Source organism: Aotus nancymaae, unplaced genomic scaffold, assembly GCF_030222135.1.
Source record: "Aotus nancymaae isolate 86718 unplaced genomic scaffold, 86718_ANA_hifiasm-v0.15.2.pri h1tg000019l, whole genome shotgun sequence".
NCBI lineage: Eukaryota > Metazoa > Chordata > Mammalia > Primates > Aotidae > Aotus > Aotus nancymaae.
In genome coordinates this window covers 40,328,899-40,343,545 of record NW_026988431.1, presented here as the reverse complement: position 1 = coordinate 40,343,545, position 14,647 = coordinate 40,328,899, and the positions used below count along the sequence as shown (strand labels likewise).

Here is a 14,647-nt window from a genome sequence, read left to right as displayed (position 1 = left end):
CTTACAGCAACATTATTGTTATCTATAGCACTTAGAGTATTTTTAATAATATATTTATAATTGTCTGTCTCCCCTAGTGTCAAGATATTGTGCTCTAGTGCCTGGTATAGTGCCTTGCATGCTCTCTGCCTTCAATTAATTCCTTAAAAACCATACAAGCTTTATATTTAGTGAATATTTATATAGGAAGTATTTTTATATGTATATATGTGTATCTGTATATACACATTCAATAGCACTACCCTGAATAGTGCTAAATTAAAAAGCCAAAACAACTTTTAATCAGAATAGTTGCACTCTTCAATTTTCCATATGTTTTTAAATAAGTGATTAGAAAAAAAACGATGTCTCCATATATTGTCTGCTGCTATAACAGAATACCTGAGATTTGGTAATTCATAAAGGACAGAAATGTGTTTCTTACAGTTCTGGACGCTAGGAAGTCCAACATAATCATGTGTTGCTTAAAGACAAGAATATGTTCTCAGAAATGCATCATGAGGCAATTTTGTGGTGGTGAGAACATCATAGAGTTTACTTACACAATCCTGGATAGTACAGCCTACTATTTAGACTGGAGTGGCGGGGTGGGAGGTATTGAGGAGAGTCAGATTGAGAGCTGAAGGAAGTCCAAATAAACTTGTCTATGGACGTGTGGATGAGTGGGGTGGTGTAGGGCATTATAGACAGAGGGAACTTCACAGGTAGAAGTCCTGGGCTGGAGGGAACTTGGCTCATTCAAGAAAAGGAATGACCAGTGAGATTGCAGATAGCCTACTAGACCTTGACACTGTGGAATAAAGTATTGCTACTGGCTAGAAACCTGTATAGCATGTTACTGTACTGAATACTGTAGGCAAGTATAATACAATGTTAAGTATTTATGTATCTAAACATATTGAAACATAGAAATGGTACAGTAAAAATATGGTATATAATCTTATGGGACCCCCATCATATATGTGATCTGTTGTTGTGGTGCATGACTGTATCAAAGTGCCAGCATCTTGTGAAGGTCCACTTTCCATGGTGGAAAGTGGAAGGGCAAGACAGCAGGAGAGCAAGGAGCTTGATTTCATTACAGGCCTACTCTGGCAATAACTAACCCACTCCCAAGATAACATTAATCTATTCATGAAGGTAGAGTGTTTATAACCTAATCATATTTTATTAGGCCACACTTCCCAACACTGTTGCATTGGAAATTAAGTTTCCAACACATGAACTTTGGTCACACATTCTAACCATAGCACCTGGCCTAGTTAAAGCTAAGTGGCACGAAAGTAAATTGAACTTCAAGCCTTTTGTATCTTACATAAGAAAGATACCTTAAGAGAGTCTTTTAACAAATTTCACTGAAGGTTGTCAGTTTTCCTTTTTTCAGTGAATCAGAGACATTGGTGCAAAGAATATGAATTCTTAATAATTTAATTCAGCTAGTTAGTGAGCTGTATCACATTAAAATCAGTTTTACTTCTATGGGTTTATTTTCATCATTTATTAGGAGGAAAGGAAAGAAACAACTCAAATTTGTGAGGGAGCTCTGGGTTGTCAGGAAAGGCTTTTCAGAGAATAAAGCAATCAAATGAGAATAACTGATTTAGTATTTGTTTCCTTTGTCTCTTTGGTTTACTTTTTAGTTTTGTAGAACACTTGATCACTATCATCTCACTTGGTTTTAGTTGACATATCATCTACATTTTTATTCAAGGTTTAATATAAAATGCTATAAAAGGCTATCCCAAATTGGTTTTAAGCATATATATTTTGTTTAAGCATAAAATACACAAGAGGATCTTTATGGGAAGACTCCTTGTTACAAGGTACTTTGCATTTATAATCAGCCTCGGTCACCTCACTGCATTCCCATATCTTACAGGTATGATGTGCTGGGTACTCAAAGCCTCACCACCTGCTTGCCCCACACATTTGTGTAAATGTATAATTTTTTTCTATACTTAAGTTTTACCAAAACCACAGTTCAACAGATGAATATTTTTCCTTCTTAGATGTCAGTGAAACATTTTCAAACGTATCAAATTTACCTACAAACATTGCCCAAATGACATGGAAATTATTTAATTTGTGACTTACCTCTGTAATGTTCCCCTGGCCTACTCAAAATTCCTGCCTTCCCTCTAGTCTAGTATCTTGTTCTCACTTTTTGGGAGGAAGTTGGGGACCTAGAATTCTTGTGATTGTTTTCAGAGCAGTAGAATTTAGGTAAAATAATTCAAAACATATATCCCTATCTTGGGGCTTGAAGAGAATGTGAAACTTGTTATCCTGTATTTAGAGGGAACAAGCAGGGGAGGTTGTTCTTAGGCAATTAACAAGTAAATTTAAATAAATAACCCGTATCTAGTGTGAGTAACCAAATTTTAGTTTTAGGAACTTTCAAAATTAAGTCTGCTTCCCCTTTCAGTTCCAGATTTTACATTAATACTTTTTGAAAGCAGTAAGATAAAAATGTTGTGACCTCAAGAGATGGGTCAAAAGAGTTTCACTGTAATGTGAATTGTGAAGGCAGAACTGGAAATCCCGTGTGCTGTTTCTTCCTCTTCCTGGTAGTAGAGGTTTACAGTTATAAAGAAGTCCAGAGAAGCAATGGGGACTTATGATTTCTGGTAGAAAAATTTTAACAGAAGTGTACTTATATGCAAATAATATATGATGCCTCTGTTTCCTCCAAAGTCTTATTTAACAGAGTTAGAAAAATCAGATTATATTTGAAGTTCTTTGTTCATCCTGGAGTAATTGTTATTCCAATGGTACAGTATACATCATAACCTTAGTACATTTTTTTGGTACACCATAAAGATGATTTTCTCTTTCTCTGAAGTATTTATGAAATTAAAAACAAAATAAGTGTGGTAGAAGCCATTATTTATGAGTTATGCTAAATTAATTAACTCATTAATTAATTCATTCAGGGCACAACCAGTTATTCCCCAAACTGAGTGACATACATCTTGGAATAGACTCATTAAGCTTGAGAAACCCCAAGGGATCATTTTAACAGCAAAGAGGAATGTAGGCATCCACATAGTGGATGACTTTAGCGACCTGGCACACAGTGCTTTATCTACTGGGCACATGGAGAGATACAAGGAACACTTAACATTTTGCACCTGAGCTTATTACATGCCATTGTCAATGCTTGAGATATTAGGTAAATGCCAAAATTCTAAAACGTATAGTAAAGCAAAGACTCAGATTTTATTCTGCAGTAGTTTTGCCAGTAGGTTCTCATCCTCACTAGTTTATCTTTTAGGATGAAAAATAATGTAATCAAGTGGGAAAAAAAGAGCAAATATGAACAAATTGCCATTGTTTTAGAATCAGATTTTTTCCCTTTCCTGGATTTCTGTGGTTGGTACTCATTTGGCAAGGACTTGAAACTCATGATACTCCTTGCTTAAGATCCTCCACCTATTCTTAATAGCTGGGTCCCTAACCCCTGGATCACCAACCAGTACCAGTCTGTGACCTGTTAGGAATTGGGCTTGCACAGCAGGAGGGGAGCAGCAGGTGAATGAGCGAAGTTTCATCTATATTGACAGCTGTTCCCTATCGCTCACATTACTGCCTGAGCTCCACCTCCTGTCAGATCAGCAGCAGCATTAGATTCTCATAAAAGCAAGGACCCTATTGTGAATTGCATGTGTGAGGGATCTACATTGTGCACTCCTTATGAGAATCTAATGCCTGATGATCAGTCACTGTCTCCCATCACCCCCAGATGGGATCATCTAGTTGCAGGAAAACAAGCTCAGGCCTCCTACTGATTCTACCTTATAATGAATCATATAATTATTTTGTTATATATTACAATGTAATAATAATAGAAATAAAGTGCACAATAAATGTAATGAGCTTGAATCATCCCAAAACCATCCCTTGCTCCACTGGTCAATGGAAAAATTGTCTTCCATGAAACCAGTCCCTGGTGCCAAAAAGATTGGGGACCACTCCTTACCAGGATACATAGCATTGGTTAATGAATTCTTTATCTTTGCAGAACATCCTTTATTTCTAGCTTGCATGGGACTTGAAAGCCTAAAACAAGTAAATGCTAAGAAAAAAAATTGTAAAATTATGACAAAAATATTTTCTGTCTCAGATGTATAGATTTGCAATCCAGAAACTATGATTTTTTTCCAATTCAGTAGTCTGTTTGAAAAAAAAAAGAGAGAGAGAGAGAGAGAGAGATAAAAACTTGCCTACGTTTTTTCTCTTACATTTTATTTAGGATTTGTCCTTAGACATTATTTAGTGCTTTCCTGACATTGTAGGCAAGGTGAGAATAACTGAAACACTAGTTTCTTAAAAGTTCTGTTAAAATTGGTTAAAGGCCATAGAATGTTTTTATTTTTTTAAGCTAAACATGTTATAGAGTGGGATCCTATAAGAAGCAAGGGGCAGGTAAAGACTTTAGAGATGTGTAGTCCAGTGTGTTAATTAAAGAATACTACTTATTTCTAATCTGGAATGTATTAGTATTTTCTGATATATCTGTTAAAGTACTCAGCATATTTTTAGAAAATTGGCATTTTAAAGTATAGTCTTTGATGGTAGAAATTTGAGGTTGACAAAAATCATGTCCTCTTTTATGTATGAATTTAGTCTCCTTTATACAGTTCTTCATATGGAATCTAAAACACATATGTAGTCTTGAAAACTTTTAGTCTATTTTGGTTCCATGTGTTTATTAGCTTGTTCACCTTATAGATTAATTGCGGAAAAGTATAAACTTTAATATTTCTAACTTTGTGGCTTGATGAGGTCCACAGAATTCATTTCTGACCTGTTAATGCAAACTGGGGTTCCTATTGTCCTAAGAAAATCTGGGAAGTTAAATTAGTAACACAAACACACCTTTTGATTTATTTCAGAACCATATAAACCTATCTTGAATTTTTCAACCAATTTGGTGCTTACAGTTGGCAACAATAAAAACAAAAAACAAAAAATAAAACACATTTATTTTGAAACACAGTCTTGCTCTGTCACCCAGCCTGGAATGCAATGATGTCATCATACCTCACTGTTGCCTCAATTTCCCAGGGTCAACCATTCCTCCCACCTCAGCCTTCCAAGTAGTTGGGACTATAGGCACACGCCACCATGCTTGGCTATTTTTTTTTTCTTTCTTTTTTTTTTTTTTAAGTAGAGACAAGGTCTCTCCATGTTGCCCAGGCTGGTCTCAAACTTCTGAACTCAAGTGATCCTCCTGCCTCAGCTTCCCAAAATACTGGCATTAGAGGAATGAGCCACCACCCCTGGCTCCCTCCTTGCTGTTTCAACTAAAATCTAGAGTTCCAGAGAAGAATCTGCCTCCCTCCTGAAACAGCAAGGAGGGAGGCAGATTCTTCTCTGGAACTCTAGATTTTAGTTGAGCATATAGAGGGATCAGTTGACTTATTAACCACTTAGGATTGCACAGTAGGAGAAGTTGGTTAAAGAATAGCCAGCACAGGAGTGGGCCTGGGAAGGGGAAAGTTTGTGTAAGTGTTTGTGGGTCCAAGATAAAACAATTGGGTAACAGAGTTTTGCCTGATGCCTTGTCATTAAGAGATGAAGGGCATCGGGATTTACAGGAGATGGAAAAAGTAGTGAATGGATAGTAGTGGGAAAGACTGGGATTGAATAAAAGCACTGGAAGGCAAAAGTATTGAATAGAATGTTTGCTGCTTATTATGTTGCTGTATAAATACCGAGTACAAAGTTTCACTTTGGTGGTCAAGATGCTATGGCTGTGACAACTCCTGAGAGTGGGTTCTCTGAGAAAAAAAAAAAAAAAAGTCTCTGAATGCATAGAGTAGTGTCAGGCCTTCTGAAATTTGCAAAAAACACTTCCACAAGACCTACACTTCCCAAGATAACTGCAGTAGTGTGAACTGATACCTAACATTTTTCGCTCTCCTGCTGGAACATTCCTGGGGCCCAAGTCCAGAGGCTGGGAACTGACCACTCACTTCCTTTAGACAGTGCAAGTTGTGAAGGCTGATGTTTTTAGCTTGGTTACTATTTGAAGTCTTAGCTCATAGTGTATCTTTACAGCTTTTTGCCTCACTGGACCCTCATCTCAAAAGGCTTTAGAATGTGTTCACCATCATGAGCTGAGCAACAATTTCTAAATTCCTACCCAGAAACACAGCAAGGGGAATGCAGTTAAGCACAAAGCCCTTAAATGACCAGGTAAGGCTGGGCTGGATGAATAGAGAGGAATATCCCATGAGTGTGACTGGGTAGTTTTAAAGTATCCTGTTTCAACTGTTATATTCGACTCGTAAACTTATAGACAGTGTATTAATGTCAGATCTTCTTTTACAGAACTGTTTAAATCATGGACAAACAACGTAAGTAATTTACTTAAGTGTTTACTTTCCTCCCTATAATGCTAATCTGTTAGTAATTTGTTATTTGTCATAATGTTTCATTCAGTGTCTGAAAGTATATAATTTGCTTTCTGTTGTTTATACTCCAGAATACAATGTCTAACTCAGTATTTTGACTATAGAGAAGATGTGCAAAAATATCACTACCATTAGGTTCTTCAATAAAAATAAAAAGCCTTGGCCAGGGTTGGTGGCTCACACCTGTAATCCCAGCCAGCACTTTGGGAGGCCGAGGCAGGCAAATCACAAGGTCAGGAGTTCAAGACCAGCCTGGCCAACATGGTGAAACCCGGTCTGTACTAAAAATACAAAAAATTAGCTGGGCATCGTGGTGGATGCCTATAATCCCAGCTACTCGGGAGGCTGAGGTAGGAGAATTGCTTGAACCTGGGAGATGAAGGTGGCAGTGAGCCAAGATGGTGCCACCACACTCCAGCCCAGTGACAGTGTGAGACTCCGTCTCAAAAAAAAATAAATACAAAATAAGAAAACCTTTTGGAGAGCTAAGGAATTTTAGATTTATTGGGAAATATGTTCTATAACATATAGTATATTCAAGCCAGAACAATATTCTCTTTTCTCTGTGTATTTTATATGTATAAAGATTATTTAAATCATACTAATTAACAGATAATAAGATTTCAGTTCATTGTAATAAACTCTCAGATACATATTTCAACGTATATTTCATCACATACATGTGTGTAGGTTTAAATAAATAATAATTATTATGTTCTGGCTTTTTTTCTCTCAAGAAAATTCTAAGTAAGATGTATATTTATCAAGCAAGTAATAAAAGACTTTGTCTTATTAAGATATGAAGGTTCTGAAGAGGGACACCATTATATAAGGAAATTGTTCAAAATTCCCACTACATAGGAAAAATTAAATTCAAAAATTAAATCCTGTTTTTCTGAAGTGCTTTTCTTTATTCTCTCTTTTATCTTTGTTGAGGTAACAAAATGATTTATCTGTCACTATAGTGTCAGTCTTTATTAGATATATTAAATAATCTCTAGGACTAGGCCCCTTGCTTTTCCCATGTGAACTTTTAAAATTTTCTTTTTACTTACAAAACTCAAAGCTTTTTAAATGTAAATTTATATAGAATTACACTGTTTTATTTGCCACAAGCTTTAAGTTGATTCCACTCAATTTAGAAAAATTTATCTGGTCATGGTCATAGTCACCTTTTAATGCTTCAGTTTTGTATATATAACTGTAGGCATGTATGCATACATTTGCATAAATAGAAATAAAATGTGTACATGTGTATGAATTAATGTGTATATATGTATATATACATACAGGTAGACATTAAAAATAAAATATCTTTAAGACAATGTGATAGACTTGTATTTTTTATAAGCTATTTAAAGTTGCATTTAATGCAAAAATCAAACCATAATTAACATGCTCTTTGTTCTACTTGAACACCTCTGCCCATTCACTTATTCTCCTTGTATAAATTCCCCCTGGAATTCCTGAAATCAGAATCATTGCTTTGGCACCAAAAGTCCGGAGATTATGAGCTCATGATTTCTTGAATCTGTCTGCTCCTGGATATGTGTATGTGTGTGTGTTCTATGTTCTAGAACTCAAACAATGTTGCTTATTAAGAGGTATCACAATGTGATGTACCTGTCAAGGGTAGATCTTTACTTCAGGCTTGCAAAGTGTTTTCTTGAAATCTATTCTGAGTTTGATGCTACTGTTTTCAACTCAAGTTCGGAGTAGGGGCTGCAGGCAAGGCCTTATTAACTAGAGAACTAGGGAGTGAGATCAGTCATTTAACGCTGAGAAATAGAAGAGAATGCTTGGGATAGAATGATGAGGAATTTCAGAGATGTGTGACAACTCAGAAATCACAGGGTATGCTGCAATGTTTGTCCAGGGAAAAAGTCCTCATTTGAGTAAGAGAGGGGTTTCTCTTTTTTTGAGATGGAGTCTCTCTTTGTTGCCCAGGCTGGAGTGCAGTGGGATTGCAGTGGCACAATCTCGGCTCACCACAACCTCCACTTCCTGGGTTGAAGTGATTCTCCTGCCTTAGCCTCCCAGGTAGCAGAGACTACAGGCATGTGCCACCATGCCGGGGGCTAATTTTTGTATTTTTAGTAGAGACAGGGTTTCACTATGTTGGCCAAGCTGGTCTTGAATGAGTAGGAGAGGCTTTTTTTTTGCTTGAATTTACACAATCACCATTGACTGCATTCTGCTGAAGTCATGATGAAGCCAATTATGAAGGAAAAAGGCCGGAGCAGGGGGTGGTGGGGGACACAATCCAATCCTCCTGATAAAACCATGTGATTAACAAGCCGAGTGGTCTTTGAAAGTTCATAATAGACACACATACAAAAAAAAATGTGTTACAGTGGAAGTTTGACCTATATATTCTTCTATATTGATGCCAGATCTCCATGATTCAAAGACAAAAGATTTTGAATTTACAGTTAGTAATTCATAAAAAAATAGATAAGGAGGTAAGTGTAGTGTCTACTACACCTTAAGCTATATGAAAGCAGAGCCATTGTAGCCCCAAAGCCTAATTCAAGGGTGACACAGGAGATGCTCAGTAGATATTTAGAGACTGGCTGGGTAGGTAAGTCAATGAATAGATAGACATGAATCTTAATAATTAGGAGATTAAACCATTTGTGCATATATTAAGGTTACTCAAGCCTTATTAGCAAATAACAATGTTGAATATGTTAGTGTAGTGTAATTAAACATTATGGCTTTTCTGGGTCAAAACCAGTTATATTTGGGGAATTTCATATGGCTCAACTTTATTGGAGTAAGCATAAAATATATCATTAAATACTGAAGTATATTCATTATTTTAAATATTTAAAATAATCATTCTTATAGCAGTGATGATAGATACCTTTAAAATCATCCATAATTCTACCATCCTCACATCCCATCAATTTCATTTATCTCTTTCTTCATAGTCTATATGTAATTTTAAAGCTGTCTTTATTCTAATACCAACAAAACATGGAAGTGAACATTAATCAGACATGTTTCAAAAACTAGTAATTCAGTGCCAGTAACTTAGCTGACTCATTTTACCTAAAAAAAAGAATTTATCTTAAGCAAATTTGCTAATTGCAAATTAGCTCTGATAACAGGCACAGCTTATGTTAAGTGAAAATTTTACTTTCCCTATTTCAATACAGCATAAGACCACACAAGTGAAAATTATCTAAGTATAATACATTGTTTCTTTCTATCATGTATTTTATTTAATCAGACATATATTTACCTCTCCTTAAATTGCAGACACACAGATGAATGATTCTCACCCACAAACAAACATGCCAGTTGGGTATCCGCCTCAGTATCCACCAACAGCATTCCAAGGTAAAGTAGCTGATTAAAGAAGAAAACATAAAAGTAGTCAATTAATATTCCAGAGAGAGAGAAAATTGTGCATGTGTTTTTATTTTAGTCTTTTTATAAAAATTATATTGATGAAATTTTGGTAGTCTCACTGTTCTTGATTATTTTTATTTGCCTATACATTTTCCTTAGAAGTAATTTTTACTTATAGAGGACAGTAAAGGTATAAAGAAAGCTAGTAAAAACAGTATTATGTTTACATTTAGCAAATGAAATACAAGATTGTACATCTCAAACTACAAATGTTAAGTTAAATATTTTATTGATTCTCCATCTGGTCGAAAATTATGATAATTTAATCACATTTAGGAAATTTATTCCTGATAAATTGAGTCATGTAGTAGCTTGGAAAATGTTCAGTGAGAGTCATATCAAAATAGTAAGACTGCTTAAAAGGTCTTAAAAGAAATTCAGTTACCTGGGAATAATTAGCATTTTAATTTTACAATATATATGAAAGCTTTATTTTTGTATATATGCTGATTCATCCTTGTATTTCTAAGAAAAGTAATTGTATCATTTCACTACATACATAATTGAGTACATTTTTTCTTTTTAACCAATGCTTGAAAGAATTCAGAGATTTTCATTTAGGCAAATGCAGTTATCAAAACTACTAGAACTTCAAAAATAGCAAAGTCCATGGCATGGCCAGATTTATAAGTAGGCAGGCTACCCACATCTTGAAAGAGCATCTTGGGAATTTAGGATCAAAGGGAATGTGGTTTGGATAGCAGGGTGTACCCATTGTGTTTTCTTCTCTCAGTAAACAAATGTGCTAAGGAGCTGAATGTCATGTTTAACTGCCTAGCAAGAAACCTCCCTGTGGGTCCCAGATTTCAACCAGCTGTTTGCAACTAAAAGAATATGTGCTAGATAAGCTCAAAGACTCTAAGGTGGTGGCTCACAACCATGGCTGCGCTGAAGTTTCACCCAGAAGCACTTAAAAATACTAGTGGCAGGGTACTATTCCAGAAAAATTAAATCAGAACTTCTGGTGGTGGGACTCAAGGAATGGTAATTTTTTAACTCCCCAACTAATTCTAATGTGAAGCCAGGATTGAGAACCTCTGCTATAAATTCTTATAGAGCTGGTGTTTGGAAAATCATTAACAAGTCTATAATATTCATCCAAGGCACTTAAGAGAATGGTGTAATCCACCCAATTGCTAATTAAAAGTAGATATACATAAATAATACAGTTCAGATATAATCAGACCTAAGAGTTTGCATATAGAGAGAGAGAGAGCCATACAGCTTGATTTTTTTTCTCAAGTCCAAGATTACATATAGCACAGGTCTTAAGATAACAATGATGCTAACAGTAGGATAATTTAAAATTGAGAGCTTACTGTGCTTTAGTCATTGTTCTAAATGTGGAGTTAATAGGGATTAAGACATTTAATTCTCAGAATACTCTTATGAGGTAGATACTGTTAATTATCCCCATTATATATGTGGGAAAGCTGAGGCATAGGGAATTTGGATCAGGCTTCAAGTTCTGCCTGCTTCTTTTTTTTTTTTTTTTGCTCGTTACCCAGGCTGGAGTGCAATGGCGCGATCTCGGCTCACCGCAACCTCCACCTCCTGGGTTCAGGCAATTCTCCTGCCTCAGCCTCCTGAGTAGCTGGGATTATAGGCACGTGCCACCGTGTCCAGCTAATTTTTTGTATTTTTAGTAGAGACGGGGTTTCACCGTGTTGACCAGGATGGTTTCGATCTCTTGACCTCGTGATCCACCAGCCTCGGCCTCCCAAAGTGCTGAGATTACAGGCGTGAGCCACCGTGCCCGGCCCTGCCTGCTGTTTTTTGAGACAGTCTTGCTCTGTTGCCCAGGCTGGAGTGCAATGGTGAGATCTCGGCTCACTGCAACTTCTACCTCCCAGGTTCAAGCAATTCTCCTGCCTCAGCCTCTCAAGTAGCTGGGATTACAGGCATGTGCCACCATGCCTGGCTAATTTTTGTATTTTTTTTAGTAGAAACGGGTTTCACCATGTTGGCCAGGCTGATTTTGACCTTGTGATTCAACTGCCTTGGCCTCCTAAAGTGCTGAGATTGCAGGAATGAGCCACCACGTCCAGTCCTGCCTGCTTTTAAAAAATAAAAATTTGTATAGGTAAATGTGCTGGTAAACCAGTTCTGCCTTCTGTACTAATAGTTATGTGGTAGTCTTAAATAAGCTGCAGTACCCTGAAGCCTCAATATTCTTATCTATAAATGAGGGTGTTATTTTCAATTTTGGTTGCTCTGTAGAGTAAATGAAAGTATATGTAAAACACTGAGAACAATGCTTGCAAATAATAAATGACAAGTATTTGCTAACATATTTAAAATATTTTTAAAATCAATTAGTCTTTACATAAATTATACTAGTACTCAAATTTCAAATAATTCTTTGTGCTTAATTCATTGATTTAAGGAGTAATCAATCATATTTTCAGAGTCTGGGGAAAATTATGATGATGTTATAAATGTAAGAAATTAAATCACATCCCCCCACCTGCCGCCAACCAAAAAAAAAAGAAATTAAATCACATCTCCACATCCCCACTGGTCTGCCTATGGTCTGGTTTCTGCGCTGATGCCAGTGATCTTTAAAAATGTGAATCTGCTCATATTACAGAGTGTTTAGCTCCTGTTTTATTAGTGTCCTATTACTTTTTGGATAAAGGCTAACACTAGACCCAAGATGGCCTTTTTCCTGATCTCTCTTAACTTCCTCTTTAGCCTGGCTCACTACTGCTCAGCTAGACTGGCTATTTTTCAGATTTTTAAAGGCCTGTGTTTGTTACTGTCCCAGAACTCTGCTCTGAAATGTTCTTTCTGTGACTCTGGCCTCCTGAACTCCTATGCATCCTTCAGATTTCAGCATAAAGGTGACCCCTCAGGGCAGCTGTTCTACTCCTTCCCCTTTTCTCTTCCCATCTCAATAACGACCTTTGGCATCTCTAGTGATACAACTGTGGTCTCTTACTTGAAAGCATTTGTCTCCAATTCTAATTAATGAATTAATTACATTGGTATTATAGCTCCCTAGAATAAATGGGGATATAAAGTTGTCTCTCCCATTAAACAATGATGGGCAGGGATTGCATCTGTGTTTTCCATTGTAAATTCCAATGCTTTTGTACTCCTGAAAATTTTGTAAGATATAAATAAGGCCATGGAACTCATTCTTCTGCTTAAAATCCTCCAGTATGAGCCAATTATAACTGGAACAAAAGCCAGACTCCTTACTAGGGGCCTTCTTAGATGAACAGCTTCCTATTGCTTTGCTAACAGCTAACAGTCATCTTCTTTCTTATGACATTCCTCTCTCTTTTACAAGCATGTCAAATTCATTACAAAGTCAGAGGTATTCTATTTGCCTTTCTTTCCTCCTGAAGCATTTCTCACTAGATCTTCGTATAAAGCTTTTCTCTCCTCATCTTTTAGATATTGATGTAAATTATATTTACCTAAGGTAACTGCCTCATGCCCTGCCCTCCCCCACATACATTCTCTCCATCACATCCATATGAAATTTTTTTTGTTTTAAATGTCTTTTCTTTCTCCCAGAGGTTGACTGTGAGCTCTCTGACAGCAGGATACCTCCTTGAGAGTTGTCTCCTCATATTCTTCAACACGGCCAATCACATTATGGATCATTTGTAAATATTCATTCATCATAGAAGGAATAAATTATAAAAGCTATATTTACAATGCATTGTGATGTTTAATCTGTTTTTCTAAGCCTTATTTTTTTAAAGGCAAATGAATTTTGTCATAAATGTTTCATTTAAAAGAATTTATAAATTTCCTATTCTAAGTATTACATTTTGCATAGGCTTTAATGTTACAATATTGAGAAGCACAGTCCTTTGAAATTGTATTCCACTACTATAAAATTGCTACTCTGTGGACCATACAAATAAGTACATAAAGCTTCATTGTGATCACACATTCACAGAGAATATAAAGTGCACTTACACTTATTAAATTTCTGCCTCTTACAGTTTTTTGCCATCCTTGTTTCTCAAATTATATTTTCCAAAGACCAAAGAATGTTAAATTGTGAAATTTAAATTTCTAACCTAAATATTATAATGAAATTTTATTTTAACGAGGAAGGCTTAGGAAAGCAATACACTATGGTTTAAAACATAAGGCAAAGGGTTAACCCAAGCAGGTATCTGGAATGTCCTAAAAGAAATGACATGCTTTCACCTTCATATCTCAACAGTGGCACTATAGTATTTGGGGCTAGACAATTCTTCATTTTTAGGGAGTTGTTCTGGGCCTTTCAAGATGTGTAGCCGCAGCCCTGGCCTCTACCCACAGGTGCAGTATTATCTTCCTCTCCAGTTGTGACCCCAAAAGAAGTCTGCAGATCTTGTCAAATATCCCTGGAAGAGGGGGGCAAAACTATCCCCCAGTTCTATACATATATAAGTCACTTCCTAGAATTTCAGAATTATCATTTTTCATAGGATCCTTTGGGCCTAGAAATGCTGACTCAAAGCCATTATTTTGGGCCATCTACCTAATGCCGTGTCTCTTTCTCTTGAAGGCTTGCCGGAATCTTTATGTAGGTGACTCTAGATCACGGTTATTTACTTTGATTTTTCTCAGATATTAAAGCATATTTTCCATCTGAGTTTTGAATGGTAAGGGTAAGGCTATTTACAGCCTACTAACCCAAAATAGAAGTGGTTGTGCAATCACAGATATTTCACTGAAAATTCTCAGAAAGATAAAAGCATATCTTGAACATCACAGATACAGATTTCTATGCTGAAATGTCAACATATAGATAGATGGGTTAACCCTAAAATGCTTGATGATTCCATTTTTGGTACAGTTAT

General features: G+C 36.1%; 1 protein-coding gene and 1 long non-coding RNA gene across 4 annotated transcripts in view; one reads left to right on the top strand and one right to left on the bottom strand.

Moving 5' to 3' along the window:
* LOC105706597 (uncharacterized) overlaps nt 1-14,647 on the bottom strand; it is a 158,283-nt gene that overhangs the window by 101,384 nt on the left and 42,252 nt on the right. For both annotated transcript variants that reach the window (XR_010343469.1, XR_001104859.2), the window contains exon 3: nt 9,667-9,773. This is a non-coding gene — a long non-coding RNA (uncharacterized LOC105706597). The remainder of the gene's footprint in view (nt 1-9,666; nt 9,774-14,647) is intronic.
* The window catches only part of PLSCR1 (phospholipid scramblase 1), a 31,693-nt gene that overhangs the window by 1,850 nt on the left and 15,196 nt on the right, over nt 1-14,647 (top strand). For both annotated transcript variants that reach the window (XM_012437097.3, XM_012437098.3), the window contains exons 2-3: nt 6,337-6,362; nt 9,684-9,764. In XM_012437097.3, coding sequence (XP_012292520.1) covers nt 6,350-6,362; nt 9,684-9,764 — 94 coding nt within the window. In that variant the 5' untranslated portion in view covers nt 6,337-6,349. The remainder of the gene's footprint in view (nt 1-6,336; nt 6,363-9,683; nt 9,765-14,647) is intronic.